The 26,937-nt window shown below is 42.2% G+C and overlaps 1 protein-coding gene and 1 long non-coding RNA gene across 2 annotated transcripts; both read right to left on the bottom strand.

The window, feature by feature from the left end:
• Window positions 1-5,220: 5,220 nt before the first annotated feature.
• On the bottom strand, window positions 5,221-10,929 carry nudc (nudC nuclear distribution protein). The gene is made up of 8 exons (XM_028037081.1): window positions 10,722-10,929; window positions 9,560-9,637; window positions 8,628-8,834; window positions 8,458-8,535; window positions 7,122-7,235; window positions 6,678-6,956; window positions 6,448-6,566; window positions 5,221-5,508 (listed from the first exon to the last, which is right to left on the bottom strand). The coding sequence occupies exons 1-8, from the start codon at window positions 10,794-10,796 to the stop codon at window positions 5,457-5,459; spliced, it is 1,002 nt and encodes a 333-aa protein (XP_027892882.1). The 5' UTR covers window positions 10,797-10,929; the 3' UTR covers window positions 5,221-5,456.
• A 548-nt stretch (window positions 10,930-11,477) lies between these two features.
• LOC114155355 (uncharacterized) lies at window positions 11,478-26,714 on the bottom strand. The gene is made up of 3 exons (XR_003597722.1): window positions 26,608-26,714; window positions 25,266-25,402; window positions 11,478-13,402 (listed from the first exon to the last, which is right to left on the bottom strand). It is a non-coding gene; the product is annotated as an uncharacterized LOC114155355 (long non-coding RNA).
• Between the last annotated feature and the right edge of the window lie 223 nt (window positions 26,715-26,937).

Raw genomic sequence — 26,937 nt, 5'->3', positions numbered from 1 at the left:
AAATGATACAATAACATGCAGGTCAGCCTGACCGCTGGCAGACAGAACACCAAATTCAGAAGACTGTCCAAACTTTTATTTAGTCAACATAATCTAAACCACAGGCTGGAGTTTAAGGTCACTCTATGCACTTAAGTCTCTCGTTGTGTTTGTAGCGTGTTCATAAGCCAACAAAAACGTCTTTTGAAATTAGGAGCCAACTACCTGAGGAGAGACGAGAAATCAAAAATGATTTGCGTTTCCAGTCGTTTGGTTGATTCAGCTCATGCCTGAGGCCTGGCTGTGCCCTCATGATGTCTGGGTGTGGATGCACGGTTGTGTGCCAGGCTGACGGAGGCTTGGATCGGTGATGGAGTGGTCCTCACCAAGGTGCAAATGAAGACTTGAGGGTCACAGGGCCACAGGCACACAGTAATGAAACAGCAATGTGACCTGCAGCTGGCAGAGCAAAGGTCCCGTCATGAACTTATCCACTCCACCGCAGTTCACGCTCAGGCAAATTGTCCCTTTGAGCTTCCACAACGTACAGTGGTGTTCTTTGTTCATCTGTTAGATATAATATGCTAAAAAGAAATACAACAGTTGAATTACTTAGTCAGAAGGTAAAAAAGTAGGGATGCAGGATGTTGTATTTTTCTTCTGTTTCCGATATGTCGGTATACTAAAACTCATTTGGCCGATAACCGATACCAATATCAATACCAATATTTGTTCCCTACACCTACTTACTGAAACTACATGACTTTCTCTTCTGTTGAATTAAAATACTGCAGTCTCTTTGTCAGTTTAGCCTGCTACCAAATGCAAATGGTAAAAAGGAGGCTGGAAATGACGTAACACTTTCAACTTGCATTAAGTTTAATGTCAAATTTAATCCTGACATCTGCTCTCTAAGACAATGACAACACTCAAACAGTGCACATTTGTAAATCTTCACCAAATTAACTCAACCTGTTCATGAGCAACAAGTGAAAAGCACATCAGTGGTGCATTAATACTTAACAGTTTCTTATGAAGTTGTGCTGTGCAGCAGGTATCACTGTCACTGGTTTGTCATATAAAAACAAGGCCTTTTATATCAGTGAATTATTTTTGACGGATTGGCCGATGTCCGATATAAATTTTACAGCTAACAACAGTCGATACCAACACAATGCTGATAATTTCATGAGTCCCTAAAAAAAAAAAGAAGTTTGAATTTGATTTATTTCTCGGTTAATCAACATCATATAACGTCAGGTGTTATATGGTGCTAAAATTAGCTAAAATAAGCTAATTTTCATTGGTAGCCTCTCTGGCAGTTGTTAAAACCAAAATAAAAATCAATCATCAATTATGATTACACAATAAAATTACAATACATGATACATTTTATAAGCAAAGAAAAGCAGAGCCATTTTTGATGCAGCGGGTCCTGATGTTGACTGGGTTTAAACCAGTTCCTTAACTGCCTGTTAAAGCTGGTAAACATGCGACGTTCTCTTAAGGTGAGTGGAACAACGTTCCAGATGTTTCTGCCTCTGATTGAAACGTCTAGAGGGAACCTCACAGTCTCCTCTGACCACAGGCCCAGTGGCTCTGCCAGAAACACAATTTTACAAATTTCCCCCCAATGATGTTGGTGCAAGTCCATGGAAACCAGCCGTCAACATGTGAAGTCATTTATAAACTGTTTAATCACTGCCCTGGTGCAAACTGTTGATAAAAAACCTAGAGTATCTATTTACCCTGGAATAAATAATTAGCAGATTACTTCACTCATCTCTTGTTGCTCATTTGAAACCACTTTGTAGGCGTGTGTGTGTGTGTGTTTGTGTGTGTTTATGAACAGTTGCTGTGTTTGCTGACGGTCTTTGCTCAACCTAAAGCGGTAAACAGGTCCTGCTGGGCCCCGGGCCCTGCCAGGCCTACCCTCCAGTCCTCACAGTTCCAGTTTGTGTTGACCTGAAGACCCAGATCTCCTCCGTACGCCTCAACCTGCAGCCTCTGTTGGCCTTCAGTAATTGACAGTTAGCGTTTGCTCACCGGTTGCCTCCGTACCCTAGGAAGTGTGTGTCCTGAGCACACGATCCGGAGTGTGCCTTGCATCGCACCCAGCTGTGGAGGACAGCAGGAGTAGTCAGGGTTGGGCCGATGTGGAATGAAATGTTTTTGCAGAATGTAATATTTGTGGTTTATCGCAACAGAATTCGGCGTCTGAAACCTAAAACGCCGTCTTCGTGCCGCCATTCCCCCACGCACCGCCTTATACCGCCCTTCCCCTTCGCTTCCAGGAATATTCCATCAGATATTCCTGCTGTGGAGGACAGAACGGCAAACATGGTGATTGTGACGGTGAGTCACATTGTGCACAGGGCCTTTTGGTTGATTTACGGAGGGAAAACGAGGCGGCCAGTGGCTGCAGCTGCAGGGAGGTGTATTTGCAGACTGCCCACCTCGCCCGCACCAGGACCCTCATCTCTGACCCTCTGATGTCTGTGTGTCTTTGTTAATGAATAAATTCTGGTACCTGGGTGAGACATTGCTCTCAGCTGAGCAGACTCTGGCTGCTCTGTGCCCTCGGCCCCTGAGAGTCCTGCTGCCGCCCCGCCCAGCCACAGAAAACCCTCCGGGCCTCCAGCCTGGACTTTCCTCACACTTATTTGCAGCTCTGAATAGAACCTCTGGAAAGCAAACAAAACAAATAAATCTGATACTTCATTGTCTTAATGAACCAAAAAGTTCATAAAGTCTGCTCTAAATTTATTAAAATCAAAGATTTATTTTTCTCAAAGGGAAGTTAAGGTTCTTGGTAGCTCATATCATCAGCTCATTGTAAATGTTGATGAAGGACTTCCATTAAAACATCCAAATATAGTAAATCCCATTTTAAGGCCTCAGTCTGTCTCAGTGGGGCTCTTCAGGATTTCATTATTTGTCATGTTACGTCTCTAGAACTAGTATTTACTCCTCTCAAAGTTTTGGCTTTTGCGATCACTTCTTGAAAACTTGGGAAAAACTCTAACCCCGAGTAAACATGTTCACATCCTTGCCTGTGGTGGCGCTGCACCGAGAATCACTGAAGGAAATATTATAAAAACCTCAGAAAAAGACATTGAGCGCAATTTTCTACTTTGCAAAAATTAAGTGGCGATAGACAGGATTTCTCTTTAGTCGTTGTTAAAACAGTAATTTCTCCTGCTAGCGTTAGACACGCGGTTTGTTTTGGTTGTGTTTACCCAGAATACCCTGCGGTGCTTTTTTTCAGCGGTCTCCAGTCTGCTTGGCGTCCACGCGCATGTTTTCAAACCGAAACAAGAGATCACTTCAAGCGAGACCGAGGTCGGGACTAGAGTTTCCTTTTTGATCCGTATCAACGTTTGATTGTGCATTCACACCAGCTCCGCTTGGTCCGCTTTAATCAAACTCTGGTTCGTTTCAGGAGGTGTGAATGTGCAATTGAACTCTGAGCAGATCCAGTTTCAATATCTTTTCCACAATGACAAACGAAAAGTGTGCTGTACGCCACACTGCCTGAAGTTTCCAGTTTCACCATGGCAACCTGCGTCCTGCACAGATACTGTATCTAGTCTCCGGTTGAACACCAGAGGTTCAGGAGCTGGCTGTTTGAGGAGTGCTTTTGAACTACATGAGCAATTTCACACATTAGGAAGAGTTGCTGGCCAGCATAAGCTAATGTATGTTCCTCCGGTCGCTGCAGTGATGGTGACAGCCTCTCACCATCCTGACATGCCCTGTCCACTGCGCCGTGGACGGTCACACAACCAGACAAAACTTGTCTGCAAACTGGAGCTCTGTGATGTAGCATTTAGCAGAGGCTCATGATATCCAGCGTGACTGGAGAGAGCAAGAGAGGCCGGGTTTTCACTGATCTGTGTTAGCATGCTGCTACTCCTCATTGTCCACATCGTCACTATGTCCTCACCCTTAAAAATTTTAAGTACCATGTGTGGATAAGTTGAGCTCTCAGTGGTAAAAAGAGAAAAAATCCCAATCATGGTTTTAAATATTCTGCTATTAATTGAGAATAATCTAGTTCAGGTTTGAAGAGTCAAGATGTTGTAGTTTTGGAATTAGAGCAGTTAAAGCGTGACTAGAAAAAAAGGACAAAAATAGTCCTTTAATGAAGTTTCACAAATCAGAAAAAAATTCACAAATCCCAAACATGGTTTTAAATATTCTGCTATTAGAGCAGAATAATCCAGTCCAAGTTTGAAGTGTATAGGTGTTGTAGTTTTTTTGTTTTTTTTAACTAGAGTAAAGATGCGTAAGGTAGTGAAAAATTAGGTGGAGTCGCCCTTTAGCCATTTCCCGAATCGGAAGCTGGAATTAGAAACTAACTTTAGCTTCGTCAAATGAATCAGGATGTTTTTTAAAGAAACCTTTTTTAAAAATTACAGTAAGGTTGTGAGGACGGTCTGATCTCGCCTGATTTACACGTCAATCACATTCCTTCCATTTCCTGATCATTGATTGAAGTGAACTCGAGTGGACAGTCACTTCCTTAATCTGTATCCATCCTTTCTTTTCAATAGCCTTTCTCTGATTGATTGACATATTTGATGTTTTAGTTTAAGGTTGAGCAGGTAAAAAAAAAAGCACAAAATTAGTAAAAATAAATAAATAAAATAAAAATAGAAAAGGGAGCTCAGATTTCTGCACCCCACAAGTTTGATTTAATGAATTTGGATCATGTGGCCAAAAGATTGGATGCCTTTGATCTAAAGTATTTAGTTTCATAAAAACACTACACTACATTTCTCCACATTCAATTTGTTAAGATGCTATATTTAAAATATTGCATAAATCCTGTTCTAATTTCAAATCCATCTTGTGCTTGTTGAAATTAGACAACAGGCTGTTTGAGTATTTGAATTCAACACTCAAAGTCAATTCCAAAATACTTCATTGATCCCAGACCACTCCATCTGACACAGGCTCAATTTAAGACATGTAGGAAAATACTGCCCTCTGGTGGCCAAAAGTGTTAATTTCTGGCCTTTGCACTCATCTGCAGATAATTTCTATTTCCCCATGAAAAGAAAGTTCTATCTGTGTTACTTACATGTGGAATCTCCTCTCATACAAATGTCCAATTAGCTTTTGGAAACAATTTAAACATAAAACACAGTTTACTGCCATGCGTCTTGGTTTGAGCATTCAGATTTATTAGTAGGTAAAACTACAAAAGGCCACAGGAAGTACAGACTTTAAAAGCTCTTTGAGTTTAAATTCCTTTATTTAAAAAAAAAGCAGATATCTTTAAATATCAGACATGTTGCAGAGAAGAAACGCTGTGTTCACACTTATCAAACACACTCTCCAGCAAAACAAACACATGAATCTAAACATTTAAGACGTGGAAGTCAAATATACCGCATCCATTAAAGAGATGATGTTTCAGCGCTCCACGACGGCTGCAACAGGAAGCAGGAAGTGGACTTCAACAGCAACTCTCAACTGAATTTGGCTTTAGAGAAATCCATCTCTGGGTGCTGGGCCATGAACCTGCAGAAAGAGGGAAAAGTCACGTTAGGAAACACAGAGGACGAGCGTTTTTACCAACAGCTCACTTCTCAGACGTTATTGGGGGAAGACCAGACCCAGAGGGAAAACGTCACACAGCTGACCTCCAAGTTCAGTAAAACATAAAGTCAACTTTGTGGCATGTTTGGTTTTGTTCCCATCAAACTCCAAGTTTATCATTGCAGGTTTGTTTGGTTGTGAAAACTAAAAGAAGTTTCCACAGCTGACAATACTCTGAGCTATGACAGTCCAAAGAGTGCATTAGTGAAAAAACCCAAACACATCCAGAATCACTTTTTCATACAGGGCCATGTTTGGATTTTTTCCTCATTAACGCCTTTAATTAAAAGGATTTTGCGTTTACTTTTGTTGTCTTTGGCTAATATTTGGACGGATTTGATGTTCTGAACCATCAAACCACCAAACATTCTGAAATGTGCTAAAAAAATAGAAAATCAGGAAAGAGGCAAACACTTTTTTACACCACTGTACACTGGAAGCGCTCCAACAGTAGCTGTGTTTCCATTGACCTTAAAATTGCACAATTTGAAAATACATTTTCTGAGTGGAACCACTGCAATTTGTTGATAAAAAGTTTTGGTACTAGAAAGAGGTGGATTTTTCAGCCATGTCAAAACTAGCGTATTTCGCCAAACTGCTATGGAAACACTTTTTTAGCATCACACATCACATGATCAACAACCAGACGTTACTACTGGTGGAAAAGATGAAGAAGACGACAGGAAGTGGTGGGAGGATCACAGCGCGGAATGCTTTTTAATGACTACTTGCGTGAACAAACGTATTAGTGTGTGATTTTAATAGCGTCACAATTTTAACGGAAACAGAAATTTGTGCATTTTAAACTTCAGCAGAATATGGACAAGGTTTTGCGTTTAAATCCAGCTGGTGAGGACTCACTTCTGCAGAATGTCTTGTTTCTTCTGGTCTTCGGACGTCGGCAGTCCCATAGACTTCTGCCTCTGGTCGTACATCATCTTCTCCACCATCCCACGCGTCTCTCCGTCCAGGTCCGACAGCTGCTCAGCGGGTAACAGAAGAACAGCAGAGAATCGGCGTTACCAGTTTGTGATCCCTGTTGCTTAGCAACAAACCACCCAGCACAGAACGCAGCGCGCTGCTGTTTTTACCTTTGAGTTCTCGGGGCAGATTTTCTTGGTGTTGATCTCTGGGTCCGTGGTAACGATCCTGCTCCACCACTCCATTTTGTTAATCTTCTCCAGGTGGACTGTGACCACTTTGCCGTCGTCGATGAGCCAGGAACTCTCCTCTACCTTGACCTCGCTGGAGAGCTGACCTTCCATAACAGGAGGGTGACCTTTCAGGCCGACCTTGATGGAGCGGCGCTGGATGTCCACCACCACGTCTCGGCCCTTGATGCGGAACTTCACGTCGAAAGGCACAGCAATCTGCAGCAAGCCAAAAAAAAAGATCCACTAACTAGTGAAGCATACTTTCAGCACATTCTCTTAACAGACTCCTAAACTAAAAGTTTAACATTTCACACTCCCTACTTCCTTTGATTGTCCTAAAGGAAACAGTGACACAAAATCAAGCACAAAAGACACACTTACATCGATTTCTGACAGCGTTTGTGTCCATTTGTAGTTAGGAAGGTCTGCTCCGTTTCCTGAGTTGGGCTTCAGTTTGTCTTTGTCCTTCTCGTCCTCCTCTGCGTCCGAGTCGGACTGGATGGAGGAGAAACAGCTTTTAGTGCCGTTCCACATTATGGAACCATCTCCTGTTGCATACTCTGGGTTTCTGCACATTTCAGCAACTCACATTTAAGACTTTTTAAGACCTTAAGACTATGATGAATGAGATGTAAAATCTGTAACACCACAAATGTACACAAGAAAAATCACGTAACTCTTTTCACATTCTTACTTTAGTTGAAGATACTAATTACTGGTCCTTTTAGTTTTCACTCATCCTTCAAATTCAGTTTTCAAATGCTGCTCTTAGTAGAGGTGTGTGATGCTGCATATTTTAGCATCAGTCCAATAACAAAGTAAACACAGAACCATTATCACCAATACTTAGTGTGATATATGAAACTTCTGATCTCTAGACGTTTTTATGGTTTTTCCTTTGAATTCATTTTGTTAAAACCTACAACACTTTAGACACAGCTTATAGGTGTCTAAAAAAATACCTTAATAATAACGTATTAACACAATATACACAAACGGTAGAAAAACAATACAAATTTTAGTGAATTATTTTCTAAATAAAATACAAAAAACTAATGATCTGAGAGAGAGTTGAGAAACTAGAAGAGAAAAATAAAATACAATTTCAAGAGCAAATCTGAAAGTATCAATCTTATCACGCTGGCATCGATCCAATACTGATACCCACAATGCCAAGCGTTTCTACACAGAATTCATGTAGCGCCGTGTGGGCTGGTGCAGAAGTGAGCGAATGGTGAAGACAGACGCTGTCCAAAAGACATCCAGCTAGCTAGGGTATGTTAGCAGCTAATTAGCCGCGGCCTCAAACGAAATAAAGAAAGATGTCTGCTGGTGACAAACGCTTGACAAAAAAGTCCCACAAGAAAAAGTGAAACAAAGAACTACAGTACAAAGAAAATATGAGATTAGCTAGTCCTGCCACAACATTTGTGATTAATGTATTTATTTAAGGCAAACGTGACTCTTTTAAAATGCCTTAATTTTAGTCCATGAATCCTTAAAAAAAACAAAACTTTTTAAGGATGAGTGGACACTCTGACACTAGACGCTCCACTTTTAAAATTCCTCAACACTTTTATTCCTTGACTATGACATGATTCTGAGACTTCTGTTTTATTACTCGTTTTGTTGTTTTAAATGCATTTAAATTTCTGAAATGTTCATTGATTGTACGTGAAGCAGTGCAGCGCTCCAAAGTGCCAACCGGTTCACTCACCCCCTTCTCTTTGTCAGAGCTCTTTTCTTCACCTCCTGTGTCCTTCTTTGTCTTCTCCTCCTCTTCCTTCTTCTTCTTCTATCACATATAAAACCACAACAAACAAGTCAATCACTTCTGGCAGTGGTTTGGTTGCAAAAGAAGCCTCGGTGGAAGCGGGCAGGTCAGACCTTGTCCAGCTCAGACTGCAGCTTCTCGGCCTCCTCGTCCGTCAGCTCCTGAATTCTTGGACCGTCCTCCTTCTTCTTCTTCTTCTCCTCGGCGAGCTTGGCACTTCTTTCTGCTTTCTCCTTCTTCTCCTTCTCCTGTTTCATTTGTTTCTCTCTGTGGGCCTTCAGCGCCAGCTTGCTGTGGTGCTCGAAGGAGTCTTTAACCAGCTGGAAGTGACGCAGGAGTCAACATTGGACAGGTGAACACGTTCGTAGGGTTAAGTCTGACCAAATGGTACCAGAAACTAGAGAGTGGAGGTGGGACAAGTTACCAAAAACCTAACCCTAACCCAAACCTTAAGTTTGGTTTGGTAAACATTTTTTAAATCAATACATTAACAAGAGATGTCTGTTATAAAATAGACATTTCCTTCATTGACCCACACTTATGAAACTCAGGTATTAACAGCAGATGTAGGTTCAAAAGATCAATTCTCCAGAATGAGACATGTAGTCCAGTGATATTAAAACTAAAAAAAGACAGTTATCATTATCATAACTGATACAAAATAGAGTTAAAGTAGGATGTGATTGTATGATCTCAGAAAACTGAATAAGGTTTTTTTTTTGCATCTACCAACTTTTACTTTATAATATCACAGAATATTTTTGTTTTAATGTGATAATTTTCCTGCTTTAAATCAAGGAAAATGATCATTTCTTTCTTGCAATTATACCTAATGAGATCAGAGGATATTCAAATGTTTTCTAATAAACATTTAGATATTCTGCCTGTTTATTATCCAACTACTTTACCCCCTCACTGCTATTGATCCAATACTATTTTTATGCATGTGCTCATCTAAATTTTATATGCACTTATAATGACTTTTCATTTTTTATTCTTTATTTCATTTCTCTTTTTAGCAACAGTTCCATCCCATCTTTCTTACCTTCTCTGCAGCTCCTTGATCTCCACCTATGAAGAAATCCGTCTTGCGTCGGAGGAAACTGAAAAACGTATTTACTAGCTGTTGGCGGGTAAAAAAAACACATGTATTATTAATTTTCTCGTACACAGAAAGAGCATGAAAGGTTGTTCTTCAGTACTTTAAGTCTGTAGGAGTGCAGTGTTGTTATAGCCACAGTGTGACACATTTTCACTCTCTGGAAATTAGGAACACGTGTGTCCTACATTTACACACATTGTAAAAGTAGTCAAACTCATAAAACCTTTCCACACATTACAGCTAAGCCTATTGCAATAATCAATAAATCGATTAATTGCACGATTAAGTAAAACAAACCCAATCATTTCAATTTGCATGGTTAGTCTTCTGTTTTCTCTCTTTCTACTGGATGACAAAGTCAGTGGAAGGAAAACTAGAGTTTTGAACCATTTTGACTTAGTGTTGTCTACTAAGTAAAGACTGAGAGCTAAAATTGAATGGCTAAGATAAAAGCAAAACGGCCCAGTTAAAGTCTAGATCTCAATAAAAAATTGCAGTCAAAACCTCGGCACCGGTAGAATCATAACCAGAACATTTTTACCTTTAATTGAAGCTATAAAAAATACAAATATTCTGAACACTAATATAGTCCACATATGTATTTTTTCATTTACTAAAAAACTAAAACATATAATCATATGAAGAGCATATCCATAATTTGTGTTGGTTTATCAAATAAGATCCAAAACCAACCAGTTTTTGATGGTCATGACAAAATGTGAAAAAGTTCAAATGACATCAATACTTCAGGAATCCACTGATATTTGCTGATAAAAGTAACGGACCCTTATAGAAACATCGGTCTCCAGTCCAGAGCAGCAGCATCACACCAACATGCACATATATTATCAACCTTACATTCACAGTTTGTACCGTCTGAATGATTTCAAGGGCTAATCTAATTTCGTAGCCATTGGTACGAAGAATTGACCACAAAGAGCTGGTGGTTATTGTTTAACGCGTCCCAATATCCATGCGGTATTAATATTTACATTGTATGACAGGAGATTAATTTAAATGCCTCAGTATTTCTGCCAGTACAGGTCGAAACGTGTCTTAGCCTATTAGCATCATAGCATCAGATATTAGCAGCACGCTGGTTTACCTCCTGTACTCCTCCTTCGTGTTGCTGAGCCATGACGAGCAACATACCGTCATACTTTTCTTCTTCTTCCCCCATATCGCTAGAGGTGAAACACTTAGCTTAACGTTAAGTAAGCGAGTAACAAATAAAGTTAAAATAACGCTAAAGATGCGCTCTTGCCTGAACCTGTTGTCACGCGACTCACTTCCTGGAAACTAACCCCGCCTAGGCTAGTTTGGCCAATCAGAAGGGCGTATTTTAACTGACAAGGACAATCATCCAATTGATTGAGACGGGGCGGAGTAAAGGACCCAAGTAAAACAGAATTTTCTAGAGAATATATATATATATTTATATATATAGTTTGGTGTCTCCCAATGATAATTTCCCCCCCAAAAATCCAACTTTTTCTAATGAAATGAGTTTCAATATGAATAGAAAATATACTCAGCACATTGACAAGGTTAGAAATAATATGTACACAAAATAATTCTCGTCCTTCAAAGCTTGCAGTTCTGCTTCCTGATGGACCTCCTGTCCACCTCTAGACCACTGCACTCAGAAGTGATGTCGTAACTTTATTTTGGAAAATGGAAACAAGTCATTGTTCTTTGAAACAAGATTTTCAGAGTAAACAAAAATTAAGGTTTAAGTTCAACCAACTTTTACATTGGTTGAACATTGGTTTTAATAATAATACTTTTTTCTGATTGCAAAAGTAACAAAGTGCTGGTCTGTGTGTGTGTTTGTGAAAGGGGAAAAAAGCAAGCAAGGAGATTCTAGACCAAATACATTTTTATTCAAATTACAAAAACAATTCATTTGTTCCAGATTTAATATGTAACCAGTAAAATATTTGACCACAGTCATTGATTAAAAAGCAACCTTTTGAATGTGAAAATGCAACAAAAAGCCCTATATTTTCAACCATTACATTTTAATTGACCCAAGAACATTATATCAAACACAAATAGTAATCAGTTTAGCAAGAAGGCATAAACTATTTATGTTGGCAATAGGATTAGAATAAATCAATTTCATACCTGAATAACACATCAGACTAAAAACAGTAAGTAAATAAACGCTATATTAATTTCACCACAGGTTTCCCATGTCACGTTATTGCTGATAACCAGCAATAACTGCTTACTATGGTTGCTGTTAAGTAATGAGAGATTAGATGCAACAATGTGAAAATCTTTTAACTAGGAAATTAGATTTGCATGTTGTATATTTGTATGATATGTTGCTGTTGGCAACTATTTTGTGCCTAGCACTCTGAAAATACATATCTACATACAGCAACAATTAGGTATGAAATACAACTGACTAAGTGTCCAATGTTTTTAAAGTAATGTAGTTTTACTCTTTACCAAAATATATGTTGTCTTGGAAAATAAAACTTTCGCTTATTTACTGGGAAGAATGAACTGATAATGAAGGTTTCTGAGCAGGTGTTATACTTATGGAACTGATGAACGAGGTTTCAGTGAAAATGGTTTTTCTTCTCTTTCCAACCGAAGTTCCTTTGAACCAGATTTGATTTAGGAACAGAATTACCAATTCACCAGAGCCGGGAGAAACTCAGAGAAACTCCCTACAGGAGAGAGATGAGTGGAAGGCACCGTGTATGAGACTGATAAGATATAAAAGGAGAATTATATGTTTTAAGTTTCACTTCTCTCTTGCTTTTCTTTTCTCACACGCTGATCTCTGATATTTATTCTGAATTTCTAAATAAAATATCTAAAGACAAATGTGCATTTCTCTGATTGATTCAGTGTTTCGCTCACTCCTGAAAATAAAAAAAGATTTTTCCTAAACAATGTCTAAAAGTTGTGTCATTTCTGGAAAAAGATTTTTAAATGAAACAAAACACTGATTAGATATCCAATAGAAATAAATTCTCATTTACTAGTTGTTAACAGTTCTTAACAATATTTCCCTTATACACTGAGGTAAAAAAATTATTGACACACATTACAATTGAAAATAATCTGGTTGTTAGTTATACAGTAATACAGTTGTTGAATTTGTGGATGGAGCAGAAGCCAAAAGGCTTTCAAAGACTCGAAGATTATCACCAAATATAAACATAAAACCAGAGGAAACAGGCAAAACGCTTTTTGATTTCTGAAATGACAATGAAGATTTTTCCACTGATTAATAGCAAGATTAATATCACACATTTTTGGCATGTCATTTTTTAAATAAGATGCAATGAAAACCAAACAGATTTTTTCAATATAAAGGCTAATTTTACTTTGGTTTATTGTCTTTTGGGAGATGTTTGTCTCATTTCCTATCCCATCTCAAACTATCTTCTTGTTTAAATTAAATGAATTCAAATCCATATCATAAATGTGTGAATGATTTTGGTCTTAACTGTTTATTGCCTTAACATACAATAATGAGACAAAACATAAGCCAGTGATTGTGATGCTTATGTCATTGACTTATGTAACCTTAATAGTCTTCTTGTTTGAAAGACAAACAAGAAGATATTCTACTCACAGAAAGGTGAGAATCTATATTAAAGTATAACAGGGACTGCAGTGATGTGATTGAAGTTGTTTGGTTAAACGCTTGTCTCAAGTTGTCTTGTACGATGTGCTTTCACCCTGGACTTCATTTCTTGGTCTGGCTTTAGATCAGTTCTTCTAAGAAGAACCTTTGGTTCAATAAATGGATCCCACTTGCGCCTGTAAAAGAGTACACAGTCATTGACAAATTCTACAAAGTACTATTCTTAACTTTTTTGTGTACCTTCCCTGTCCTGTTCAAGGTCAGAGTCTTAGTTATTAAGACCCAAACATACAGGTCATCTGGGTTCCTGCTTCCACCCAACTGTGAAACTGTTCTCTAAGTAAATCAATCAAATCACTCAAATTTTATTTGTATAGCACATTTCAGCAGCAAGGCATTTCAAAGTGCTTTACATCATATCAAACACAGAAATACAAAGCAACATAGAATCAATAATCAAAACACAGCATTAAGTCAAGTTCCATCAATAAATTTGTAATTGATTACGTTTCAGATACAATCCTAAACAGGTGGGTTTTTAGTTGAGATTTAAAAGAAGTCAGTGTTTCAGCTGTTTTACAGTTTTCTGGAAGTTTGTTCCAAATTTGTGGTGCATAGATGCTGAAAGCTGCTTCTCCTCGTTTGGTTCTGGTTCTGGGGATGCAGAGCAGAACCAGAACCAGAAGACCTGAGGGGTCTGGAAGGTTGATACAATAACAGCAGATAAATAAATGCTGCCTCTCAAAATACACTTAAAGAGCAAAACCTCAGTGCTAATTTAAGTTATTATATATGCATTTATCCCCCAAAAATCCACCCATTTTGATTACAGTTTATGCAAATTAGAGCAGGAACTATTTGTTTTAGATTCTCCATGACTAGTGAGCACAGATGACACCCGATGACAGAAACCACAGATCTTTTCTATTGTCCGTTATCCCGCAATAGCTAGCCCCGCCCACTTCATCACAACCCTCCGGGACTGACTACTGACCAGTTCTCTGTCTAACAGGTCCGGAAAATCTCTAAGACCTGGGTATTACCCTAAATGAGATCTATAAGAGATAATCTATTCAAACTGGTATCGAAAGCGATTCGTCTAGCTCTAACTACCTCCGATCCAGAAGTTACAACCCTTTACAGTTAAGAAACAATCAGCTGAGTAGCCCTCACAGCTGCATAATTCCAATAACCACTCCTGTTAACGGTAGCTCGCTTTCTAAGATATAACTTGCTCTTGGAACCGGCTAGATTAAATTTAGTGACTTGGATGTAAGTCCCTGGGTCATTATTTTACTCTCGCCAAAGGAAATTATGAAGCCTCCTCTTTACTAGAACCATGTACCTTAGTTTTACCTTTATTAAAAGAACTGAAAAATGATTAAATGACTCAATTAATTCCAATGTCCACCAACCTCATTAGAATTTTAGAGTAAGAATTTATTAAGCAAGCTTAAGCAGGGATATGTGACATACAAATCAATAATCAATTATATATAATTCAAGAGCAGTGTAATAAGATCAACATGTACAATCATACCCTCCTGTCTCTTTCCCTAACCTATGTCGCAGATTCTGAGATAGCTTTTTAGGAAGCGAGTTCAACTCATACCCAGTTGGTGGTGGATCTTTAGCAACAGGAACATCCGAAAACCTTGGTCTGAGTCTTTATCCTTTGTGTGGAAAAATCCTCTTTAGAATAGAAGCAAAGTAGAGAGGGCTCAATTGCTTTTGAAAACCCAACTCTTTATCCCTCCGGGACCTTTGTCTTTTCTCCAAGTCTGTTGCAATGTTTGGGTTGAGGTAAGACCGACGATCGAATCAGGAACCCGGGTTGGACGATTGGAACTTGTCTCCCTTTGGCGGCACGAAGCTTCAGCTTTTCCCGTGGCTCCAGGGTGTGGTCCGCAGTTGTTTCCTTGATCTGCTTCTTCGTGTTAGCTCTACTTCGGTGCCGCAGACAAAGAACAAGAACTTCTCCTTTTCCGTCTGCTTTTATACAGTTCTCTACCATGTATGTGTATGGGGAGTGTTAGTTTACGTGGTTTCCTGAACATCTGCTGATTTCACGGAAACCCCCGTCGGCCCCTCCTGTCTGCTGGCTGGGATGGAAAGTCCCGTCCTTTCCTCAGCGTGTTGATCTTAGCCAACCATACCGCTCCACCCATCCTGTGCGTCTGGCCATCTGTTCAGAACTGCTTGCGACAGCAGGAACTCACAAGTTCCCCTTCTCCTTTTAATATTAAAAACTATGTGCTTTTCTCTGATTAACTTTTAAACACAGTCAAATATTAAAAACTATGTGCTGATTTTCATTAAGCATTAATCATAAGCATTAATCACCTCTTTCACTTATTATAAATCATCAAACCTTAATCATTTCATTGTTGTTATGTCATTACAGATCATGATTCGTACACTTCAGAATCATTCAGTGATTACTTACACACAGTCATTTTACCTATTGTATTCATACATGTCCAACTTAATCATTATAAATCAAAACACTCAATCATTATAAATCAAAACACAAGATTGCTTTATTTCCTTCAGGCCTTCATGCACCTTTTTCTGCGTGTACCTGGATAGATCTCAATCCCCCTACCAGTTTTCTTGACACCCCCTCCTTGAGATCGGACGGTGCTTCGCAGAAAACACAAAGTCCTAAGTCAAAAGAGGTCAAGTCCATCACCGCAATCAGCAGTCAAGATGTCCTGTTCGTAGCAGGCAACCGGAGATGATGATGGTGTCCAGGTATCCACAACCTCATACTCCGTCAGATTGGACGGCGGAGAAATCCAGCACTCGGCGTCCAACTGGGGAGGAAGTGGAGATCCGGCTGATCCAGGAGGGCTGATGTCCTCCAGTGAAGACTGTAGAAACGAAGACAGATCCATCTCAGAGTCTGGCAGTGTCGGTGGGTTGTTACAGTATCCCTCCAACTCAGCCAGTAGATCCTGAAAATCCATATCGGTTGAAGGCGGATCTGGTGAAGGAGATGACACGAAGAGGGTGTCTTCTGTCTGGCACGCTTGGTGAGATGAACTGAGAATCTCAGTTTGGGTACCTTGTCTGATAGTCGCACTGCTGGTTTGGCATCCGACATCGATAAACATATCCGGAGACATGGGACACGCGGGTGGAAGGTACTCGCCTACTGCCACAACTCGTCCATCGAGAAGGTGTAGAGTTGGCAGCCATTGTCGAGTAAGCTGGTGTTCCCATAACTTCTGAATCACGGGCAGCAGGAGTCCCGTGTGCATTGGAGATGTTGTAAGGTCGTCGTCTTCTTGGCCAAAGGCAGAGGTCCACACGATTTTGTGCACCCGTTCCAGGAATCGAGATGTGGAAGCCGCTATGTAAGGCAAATCTCCTTGCCCCGTGGCGCAGAGAATTGCCGTTACATCAGTGAAACGGCTGCTCACGCAACGGTGACACCAGCGGGAGGACGATGCAACCCATATGAACCCATAGGATTCTGCGGCGATCCCACATCCCACACAGCAGGTTGGTGCCTGAGAAGAAACAGCAACCTAGGTAACTTCACGATTAGGGGTTTCGGATTAATAATAACACAACGAATATGCAAATGCGAAAGCGGAGAGAGTAGCTGGTTTAAGCTCGTGTGCCTGCTTGGGCTGCCAGCCAGGGGGAATTAATCACAGGAACCGGAATATCATGATCTGGAGCTGGTTCGCCCCGATCATAGACATGAGCTGAATCATGGAATATTGCAGCGTAGGTCATCATCCATACAACGATGGCCAGGTCTGAGGTCTCCTGAAGCCAGTAGAGGACCACCAAGATCCCCCAAACCGTTGCCCAAAGAGCCAGAACTATCCACTTTTGCAGCCATATGCGCCTGCCCCGACCTTTGATGGACAAGGCTTGGCGCGCTAAGTAGACGAGGATAGATACTGCGAAGAGCCCTTCTAGAATAGCTGTGAGGATCTTAAGTGGGGCGGTTCGAGTGGCTTGATGGCCCCCAAGGACCAACTCCAGTATCAGGGCTGTGGTGTCGGTGACGAGCCATAGGCAGTCCACAACGCCCCTGCGCCAGTTGATGCGGGTACGGCCCATCAGGTAACAAGCGAAGAGGGATGAAGCTAACCCCCATTTCTGGAGGATGATGGGTCGTAGGATAAGCTTGACATATCCTTGTAGCGCAACGAAGATCCTCATAGGATGTCCCCTGGGCCAGGAACCAGTGTGGCAGTAGAGTACCCAGGCCAGGGTAACCCCTAAGTGCTCAAGGGTACTCACTTGAATTGGTGCAAAAAGTGAGTTGGGGTTCGATGTGTTGGTTGAAGAGTTAGATTCCATGATGTCCGATGGTGGTTCTTTTGGTTCCGGTGTTGTCGGCAGCGGCGGTGAAGGTTGAATGGCTCGTAGGCACACGAGAGCTCTCTCTTATGCAGAAGCAGGCTCCTCCTTCGGGGGGAGGGGCTGGTAATCCCTTCTCTTGCAACGACACAGTGCTTTTAGCCACACCTCCAAGACAATCTTGCCGACAATTAAGGCCACAGCCACGCCCAGAAAGCCCAAGAGATTTGGCCACAGCAGGCTCAGAGCATCTAGCAGCCACTGTCCGACGATGTGGAGGCCTCCCTCTACAATATTAGCAACGCCTTCCACGACGTCGGTAAGGGTGGTCACGATAGCTGATCCCAAAGTCTCGAACCAGTAACATTCATGTTGATCAGATCCTTGTCCACATTTTTCCCAAATTTCCTTAGAGATTGAGCAGGTAAGATTGGAATACAAAAGGTTAGGCCCGACCCAATCAAACCCGGGGTCTGTGTGCCCATCACACAGATTCTTGCGGAAAGCATGTCCTTCGGCGATGGCCACCAGGGGATTTGGGATGAAAGGAACTGGGAGACCCAGAATGCTCTTGCGCTTCTGGAGATGGTATCCCAGAATTGCGTCGGTGCAGGTCCGTCCGCTCACTATAGCCCTCCGCCAAGTACCATTGATTTTGCGCCAAGTAACTTCAGAAGAGTGAGTGTCATACTCATCGACATAATGTTGTTTGCAGTAGCTTTCCCAACCTTGGACCTCGTGGCAGGGTCTTCTAGCCAAACTTATGACACATTCAAGGACTTGTCGTGTGTTGTTTTTACAAGTCATGCGCCAGGGTCTTGGGTTGACGTAGTTTTCAGGTCTCCAAAAAATTCCAGGCCAAATCGCGCGGTCCTTAGAATAAACTGTGGCGAGGTACTGGTACTTAATCCAATAATTGGTGGATTCACTGAGACATGGTATAACCCAGGCTTGAATTTCTTCTTGTTGGAGTCCCCACCATTCCCAATCGCAATCTCGATAATAATCCTCATAGCAGGCTTGTAGAGCCCATTTAGCGGTAGGAAGGGTGTCGGGATCAGGGCAGTGATACTTCCATACGGAAAATAAAGTATGGCTTTCTTGTAAGAGGTCATATCGCGGTGAAGATAGGGTTTTCCTCCAATAAGTATCGTTGAGGCTGTCAAAGATCCTCTTCGCGACACACTTATCAATCTTTGCAAAATCATCCTTAGGAACGTTCAGAAGATCTTCAGGAGTTGGAAGGCGTTGGGTACGCAAGTTGGCAATGTGTAGCTCCTGTAACCCAGCAGGAGAGCGAACCGCTCCCTCTGGGAAGTCTCCCACAAAGAACGTTTGGTCTGTTGCTATATATGTCCATGGGAATGTGTCATTCAGCCAGACTTCAATTTCTGTACGTACTGAGCGTACAGAGTGCCATAAATCCGTCCAGTATTCTTCTACAGCTGTTACAATGTAATTTTGGCCCCTGCATTTGACGAACTTATTCCAGAGGCAGGCATTCAACCACCTAAAGTGGTGCCTATAACAATGTTGTTGGTCAGATTGGTACATAAACCGTGTCGGACCTTGTTGAATCAGGAAAGCCGTAATATTAGCCAAACTATTGTTGGGGGGCGGCCTCGTGACCCAGTCACGAAAGTCGTTTCGGGAGGTGCTGTTGATCCGCGCTCGCTCTGTGATGTTGGCATCTTCTCTGCAATTTAGGTGATAGTCTCCCCAAAACTCCCCTCGTGGGAGCCAGGTTCGACAGCCTGAGGACCTGTGCGGGGCCGGGTATATAACTTCGGTATCCCAGTATCCCTGTCCCGGCAAAAGTAGTAGCGACCGACAGGCCATATTGCAATGCCATTGTGGGAAGCCTCGATCCGGATGAATACAGTTGCATCTCACGGTTCGTCGCTCCTTGCGCTGTAGAACCCGTAGCCAGCAGAGCGCTCTGGTGTCGAGGAAGTCATAGGCGTAGATCTCCCAGGTCCGATTCAGGAGCTCATCTAGGGAGGAGTCGTTCAATTTGTAGGCTCGGCTTTCCACATACCTTTTGCCGTTTTCTTTGGCGAATAATGCGGTTCGATTCTGGGCAGAAGTTTCGTTGTCCCAATTTCCTATATTCCTCATCCGTCAGGAACTGACCTTTCCCTGGCTGATTTTGTGAAGCCGGCGGGTTGGTCGGTCTTCCTTGTGGTCCTGGTGGTTTCTGCTGGAACGGCCGGTTTTGGAAATTGGATGGTGGTGCTCCCTGTTGAAACGGCCGGCCCTGGAAGTTGGATGGCTGTGTGCCTTGTGGGAACGGCCTGTTCTGGAAGTTGGATGGCTGTCTGATGTTGACCCTTCCAGGTGGCTTGGCTGGTTGGCTAGCCTCCTTCTTCCTTTTGTCCTCGTAGTACTGCTGCTCCAGGTCGAATCCCTGCACTGCCACATCCATCTGGGCCACGGTTGTGCTTCTCACTGGCAGTTTCACGAACACAATCTCTCCTCTTCGTCCCTTTGTCACCTCACGCAGTACCTTCACATACCTCGCGGGAGAAACGGTTTGCTTTAGTGTGTGCCAAAGCGGTTCCAACCGGCTTCTTTTGTCCAACCGTCCTCTAGCTCTCTTCACCTGGGACTCTTCGTCGTCCATGTCCTCCAACACCAATCTCTCATAGTTGCTCTGTGCTGACTCTGTTCCAACCATCGGGTCCGCAGTCACGCTGGTCAGCCACAACTTTTTGGCTCCTTCGTGGTTGGTGGTAGATAGCACGGTTGGCCAAACATCTTTCAAATACTCCTCATTATTTTCGTCTGCGTTTTTACTCCGAATCACCAGCCTTAGATTCTTTAGTTCTGCGTATGCATCTTGTCCGGTAGTAGTGGCCGGTGGCTGGGCTGACACTCCTTGTGGTCCCCGCGGGATCTGTGGTCCTGGTTCTGAAGACGTCGCCTGCGGCTCCTCTTCATCAGCCGACACCTCGTCCAGCTTCTGTCGAGTCTCCTTGGAGTACTTGTAGGCCGCTTTCTTCAGTCGTCGCAGCATCACATCATACATAATTCCCATGTATGCGTTCCTGAAGTTGGTGGTCAGGGAATAGTGTGCTGTCAGGGTAGAGCAGGATGGTGTCATCAGGATGTTAGCCCACTCCCCGACTGTCGCTTCTACCTCGAGCAGCACCTTGTTTCCCAGCCTGCTGGCCCATCCTGCTGGAATCTGGTACTCGGTCTGACCGACCTCTGGTACATACGTACGCCGTCCGTCTTTAGCCTGTATGGGGCCCCAGGTCACGTCTCTCGCCAGTCTCTCAGAAGAACCCTCGATGTCAAAGGTTTCTATTTCTTTCTTCTTTCCTCGGTGCTGTCCTGTTCGGAGTGCCTTATGCCCTGTTGGTGGTTGCTTCGGGTCGGAGAAGATGCTGCCGTGATCACTCTCTTCTTCTTCAGAATGTTCGATCTCCTGTTGCTCTTCTCCTTCCTCCGAGTCGCTGATGTCCTCATACTGTTGTTGTCGAAGAGGTTCCCTCCTGGGGGAGTTCAGCGGTTGAATCTTGGCTGGTTTCATCGGTCCTACTTCTCTCTGGACCGTCAGCTGCTCATCCTTGACTCTGTCCGCGTTGGGTTGCCTCAGTTCACTGCTGCTTCCCTCGAATGAGAATTCTTTGACGTATCTTGCTGCGTGGGACTCTGGTCCGACTGGTGCTTCCCTTAACTTTATCCTGAGTGGCTCCATAACCTTGGCCTTGCCGGTCTGGGTGGTGTTTGAAACTCCACTCTGGGGTATTTTTAAGGGATATTTCTTGATCTCCTGTGCTGGGTGGCTGATGCAGCATTGTTCCTCCATCTCAGTTGCCATTCGTACACCTTGCTCCGTACGGAGTCGATGCATACGGGGGTCAACCACCACCACCACCTCTTTGAACACAAAGAAATGACTGTTGGTCTTGGCTATGTTCACCACTCCGTTCTCTGTGACCGCCCTGGCGGTGTCCCCTGGCAAATCTGCCGATCTTAGTCCCTGCACGCTCACCATCACCCTTCTCATGCTTTCGTTGCTGGCGGTCACCAGGCCCCTTTCGAGTCCGTGCCACATCTTCTTCCGATACTCCTCCAGACTCTCTCCTTTCTTGTAAACATCAATTGGGACCAGGATTACGGCACCATAGGGAAGACTGTAGCCCTTCATCATCACTACGTCTCCTTTAGTTTTTTCACTACAGGTAGCCTCCAACACCTTTGAATCTTTTTGGTAATATTTCCCAGCTTGGTTTTTAAGGCTGCGTCGGAACTTTCGATTGTGGATCTTGTATTTGTCATTGGTGAACACAATCAGTCCGTCACCTTCAAGGTCCCATATTCCTCCAATAAACTGGTAAATCATGAGCCCGGATTGCAGCCTTAAGCTGATGGTTTCTGATTGTATTTTGGCCAACTCTCGGGTGCTCCTCCAAACATCCGACTTCTGGGTCTTCTTCTTAGGGCGGCCGGGGTCCCACAGCTCCCCATCCAATTCCTCCTCGTCCTCGTCGGAGCTGCTGCCCGCTGGAGTCTCCGTAGGTGGCAGTGGCTGCCTCCTTTCCGTGCTGTGGACTTGGGGATGAAACCCGAACTCCTGACCCCGTCGAGGGGACCAATCCCTGGCCGCTTGCTCCAACTGACTCTCAGTGAGACCGTCGATGAGCGATCCCTCGTGATTTTCATCATCCGACGGTTCAAGGGGGGTCTCGTTGCTCTGCGATGGTCCTGGTAGAGCCGGGATGTTGTCATCGTCCGTCAGGTCTATCAGGTCCCGCGGAGCTTGCTTCGGCTGGTTAGTCGGTGTTGTGGCTCTGCTGGGCAGTCGGGATGGAGCCTCAGCCACCTCCGATTCTGCCTTGTCTGGGGCCTGCTCTTTTCCTCGGGTCTCCTTGAAGGCCGAAAGTCTCTGCAGAACCTCGGTATATTCTTTGTATTTGCGCACCCCACTGGCGAGAGGGTTCACCAGGATCCCTTCGATGCCCGCTGCCAATGTAGCTGTCTTCACTAGGCTGTCATATTTCTCGGAGGGGCTGTAGACCATCCGCAGCTCAACAATCGTCCATCCTTCAAGGAGTTCAGCGAACCATTCCAGCCATTCTCTGATCTCCGATTTCTTGGTTATCTTCACCGGGCATTTAACGACTCCCAGTCGGTGACCATGTTTAAGCTGGGTGCAAAAGTATATCCGAGTCTGCACCAGGTACTTCATTAAGTTCCGTGCCATGTCCTCTTTGATGGTGTAGTGAGATTCAAAGAAAACCCTCCTAATTACCTCAATCCAGGAATCCAATCCATCACCGAGTAATATCAACGATATAGGCAATTGTGATAATGTGGATTGGGAAAGATGGGATTGATGACTCTCTCCATCCTGGCTGATGTTGCTTGCCTCTTGTCCCATTGTTGGCTTTGGCAGGGGATCCAGTTCCCCTCTTTCTTCTTCATTCATAGTTGTCTTTGTCTTCGAGTTGCCTATCCCCCAAAGCCTCTCTTTGCGCTCTTGAGTAGGGATGGGTCCAGGCTGTGTTGGCTACTGGCTTCACTGTCTGGATACTATTACTTATCCTCAGTAGAAGCTTTCCCTCACCTGCATGCTATACAGTTACTGCAAGGGTTGTGACCGACGGCCTTATCAGTCACTGTTAACTCTACTCCCTAAGAGTTAACGAACCAAGTGAGCTATTCAGAATCACACATCTGTTTTTACTGACTTAGTGTATTAGGGCCCGCCTACTTGGCTCCGCCTCACGTCGGGCGCCATGTCCGTTATCCCGCAATAGCTAGCCCTGCCCACTTCATCACAACCCTCCGGGACTGACTACTGACCAATTCTCTGTCTAACAGGTCCGGAAAATCTCTAAGACCTGGGTATTACCCTAAATGAGATCTATAAGAGATAATCTATTCAAACTGGTGTCGAAAGCGATTCGTCTAGCTCTAATTACCTCCAATCCAGAAGTTACGACCCTTTTCAGTTAAGAAACAGTCAGCTGAGTAGCCCTCACAGCTGCATAATTCCAATAACCACTCCTGTTAACGGTAGCTCGCTTTCTAAGATATAACTTGCTCTTGGAACCGGCTAGATTAAATTTAGTGACTTGGATGTAAGTCCCTAGGTCATTATTTTACTCTCGCCAAAGGAAATTATGAAGCCTCCTTTTTACTAGAACCATGTACCTTAGTTTTACCTTTATTAAAAGAACTGAAAAATGATTAAATGACTCAATTAATTCCAATGTCCACCAACCTCATTAGAATTTTAGAGTAAGAATTTATTAAGCAAGCTTAAGCAGGGATATGTGACATACAAATCAATAATCAATTATATATAATTCAAGAGCAGTGTAATAAGATCAACATGTACAATCATACCCTCCTGTCTCTTTCCCTAACCTATGTCGCAGATTCTGAGATAGCTTTTTAGGAAGCGAGTTCAACTCATACCCAGTTGGTGGTGGATCTTTAGCAACAGGAACGTCCGAAAACCTTGGTCTGAGTCTTTATCCTTTGTGTGGAAAAATCCTCTTTAGAATAGAAGCAAAGTAGAGAGGGCTCAATTGCTTTTGAAAACCCAACTCTTTATCCCTCCGGGACCTTTGTCTTTTCTCCAAGTCTGTTGCAATGTTTGGGTTGAGGTAAGACCGACGATCGAATCAGGAACCCGGGTTGGACGATTGGAACTTGTCTCCCTTTGGCGGCACGAAGCTTCAGCTTTTCCCGTGGCTCCAGGGTGTGGTCTGCTGTTGTTTCCTCGATCTGCTTCTTCGTGTTAGCTCTACTTCGGTGCCGCAGACAAAGAACAAGAACTTCTCCTTTTCTGTCTGCTTTTATACAGTTCTCTACCATGTATGTGTATGGGGAGTGTTAGTTTACGTGGTTTCCTGAACATCTGCTGATTTCACGGAAACCCCCGTCGGCCCCTCCTGTCTGCTGGCTGGGATGGAAAGTCCCGTCCTTTCCTCAGCGTGTTGATCTTAGCCAACCATACCGCTCCACCCATCCTGTGCGTCTGGCCATCTGTTCAGAACTGCTTGCGACAGCAGGAACTCACAAGTTCCCCTTCTCCTTTTAATATTAAAAACTATGTGCTTTTCTCTGATTAACTTTTAAACACAGTCAAATATTAAAAACTATGTGCTGATTTTCATTAAGCATTAATCATAAGCATTAATCACCTCTTTCACTTATTATAAATCATCAAACCTTAATCATTTCATTGTTGTTATGTCATTACAGATCATGATTCGTACACTTCAGAATCATTCAGTGATTACTTACACACAGTCATTTTACCTATTGTATTCATACATGTCCAACTTAATCATTATAAATCAAAACACTCAATCATTATAAATCAAAACACAAGATTGCTTTATTTCCTTCAGGCCTTCATGCACCTTTTTCTGCGTGTACCTGGATAGATCTCAATCCCCCTACCAGTTTTCTTGACACTATTTATTAGATAAAATAATAAGATGGCAGCAATTTACATTTGAGATCCGATTTCTTAAGTTGAAAAATAGAACTTCAGACTCAATGTAGGACTTGTGGCCTAAGAACTCAAGACTGTGAGACTTCAGTTGAAATGTTTTTAGATTTACTTCTGACCCACATGCACCAGGACTCTCAGGAGACAAACAACGTTTTAAAATGTTCACTTTACAGAAGGTAAAAATACAACTCAAACTCTTCAATGTGTTTCAGACACTGTATGTATCTTATACTCACATTTTCAGATGTTTTTCAACGGCCCTTCGATCATACACTGCTCCGCGATTTGTTTTCACTGGATCAGTGAACATCTTCTTGCTCAGTGGACAGATGAGATGTGGAGGTATGAACCGTTTCTCTTGCTCCACTAATTTCTTTAAAATATAAAGAGGCAGCAAATTATAAGCATGTCATTTTGCTAAATAAATAAATGATCTAAAATGATTTAATTTATATTAAACATGGTCCTCCCTGTTTTTATTGAACAGGATATTTTAAGAGACTCAGATGAAAATATGTTTATTTTGAACTTGACATGTTTTTATGTTGGAATCTTATTGCGAAGCCAGACAGGAAGCTGTTAAGTAGTTACTTTTACTCATCTGCCTCACAGATATTCTGTTAGCACTGTGGGATATTAATATTGAGGGAATCTTACCTTGCACATATACAGAGCTAAGTAACTTCCATTTTACTGTCAGTCCTGCACTTTACATTTTATATTTATATTTATATTCATATTTTATACTGTATTTTATTTTATTCTGGAGTAACCTCACAACATTGGAACCTCAAAACATTGTCCTGAGCCGTATGCAATGAAATTTCGTTCTGTATTCACCCTGTGCATGCAAAATGACAATGAAGTCAGTCTAAGTCTAAGTCTAAGTCTAAGTCATCTTAAATAAATATTCAGATGGAAGAAAATAACAACGAGGACACTCTGCCTGGTGAAAGCACACAAGAACGTCTGATTGATTTACTTTTTCCCTGATGACTGTAAGTCTAGCTAGTCTACTAGAAAACTCATAAATAAACTCATCGCACATTCTAAAAATACAGATAAGTATTTCAAATGCCTTGAAATGGTGATAATTTCAATACATTTGAAAAGAGCGTTGTCAGACAATCTAGATTTTTTAAATTATTTTTTTCCTTTTTTGTATCAAGGAATACGTAAGGTTTTCTCCTACCCTGAAAGCTCACCACTAGAGTGTAGAGGACTGGGTTGAGGACTAAGTTTATTAACAGATGTGCATTAATAAATATTATAGTAACTCTCCCACCTCCAATCACAACACACCATCTACACTGGCTAAATGTCACCCAAACTCCACATTTGCTGTAAGTATGTAGGGATTGTTATTTGAAAGGAGACATTTAGTTCACAAATGTCTTGTTACTCAGAGTGGTTGTGCTTTAAAATGTTTCATTTTTTAGCCATATATAAAAATATTTGCAGATCCTGACAACACATTAAAACACACTATAATGTGCTCTAATCACAATGCACAGTGATTATAAGGTTTGGTTTTTCTCTCCTTTGCCTTGCAGCACAACACAAAGAATAATAATTTACCTTCTCCTTTGACTCCAATGATTCTGCTGCAGCTTCTTCAGTTTTTTTTCTGGCTTCTTGTTCATATGATTCCTTATTGGTTATGTATTCCTCTGCCAGAATGCTTCAATAGAAAACAATACATACATTTGTAAGAATTTACAGATGAGTGTTTTGCATTATTGGAGAATGTATGTAGCCTATGTTTCATGTTACAGAAAACACTTACAGTTTGAAAATTGTAATGCAATGAATAAAGCATTATATGTCTGACATTGATGACAGTGACATTACAAATAATTTTACTAATTTCAAATTCAGAAAGACCAAATAAATAAATAAAAAACACAG

This window comes from Xiphophorus couchianus, chromosome 13 (genome assembly GCF_001444195.1).
Source record: "Xiphophorus couchianus chromosome 13, X_couchianus-1.0, whole genome shotgun sequence".
In the NCBI taxonomy this organism is placed as follows: domain Eukaryota; kingdom Metazoa; phylum Chordata; class Actinopteri; order Cyprinodontiformes; family Poeciliidae; genus Xiphophorus; species Xiphophorus couchianus.
The sequence above is the reverse complement of the archived record's forward strand: the minus strand, read 5'-3'. Positions and strand labels throughout refer to the sequence as shown.

Coding starts and splice junctions, on each gene's coding strand:
- nudc (XM_028037081.1), bottom strand. CDS start 10,796: ATGGGGGAAGAAGAAGAAAAGTATGACGGTATGTTGCTCGTCATGGCT. Junction 9,638..10,721: donor ACGAAGGAGGAGTACAGGAG/GTAAACCAGCGT, acceptor ACCCGCCAACAG/CTAGTAAATACGTTTTTCAG. Junction 6,567..6,677: donor TCTGCCCCGAGAACTCAAAG/GTAAAAACAGCA, acceptor CCCGCTGAGCAG/CTGTCGGACCTGGACGGAGA.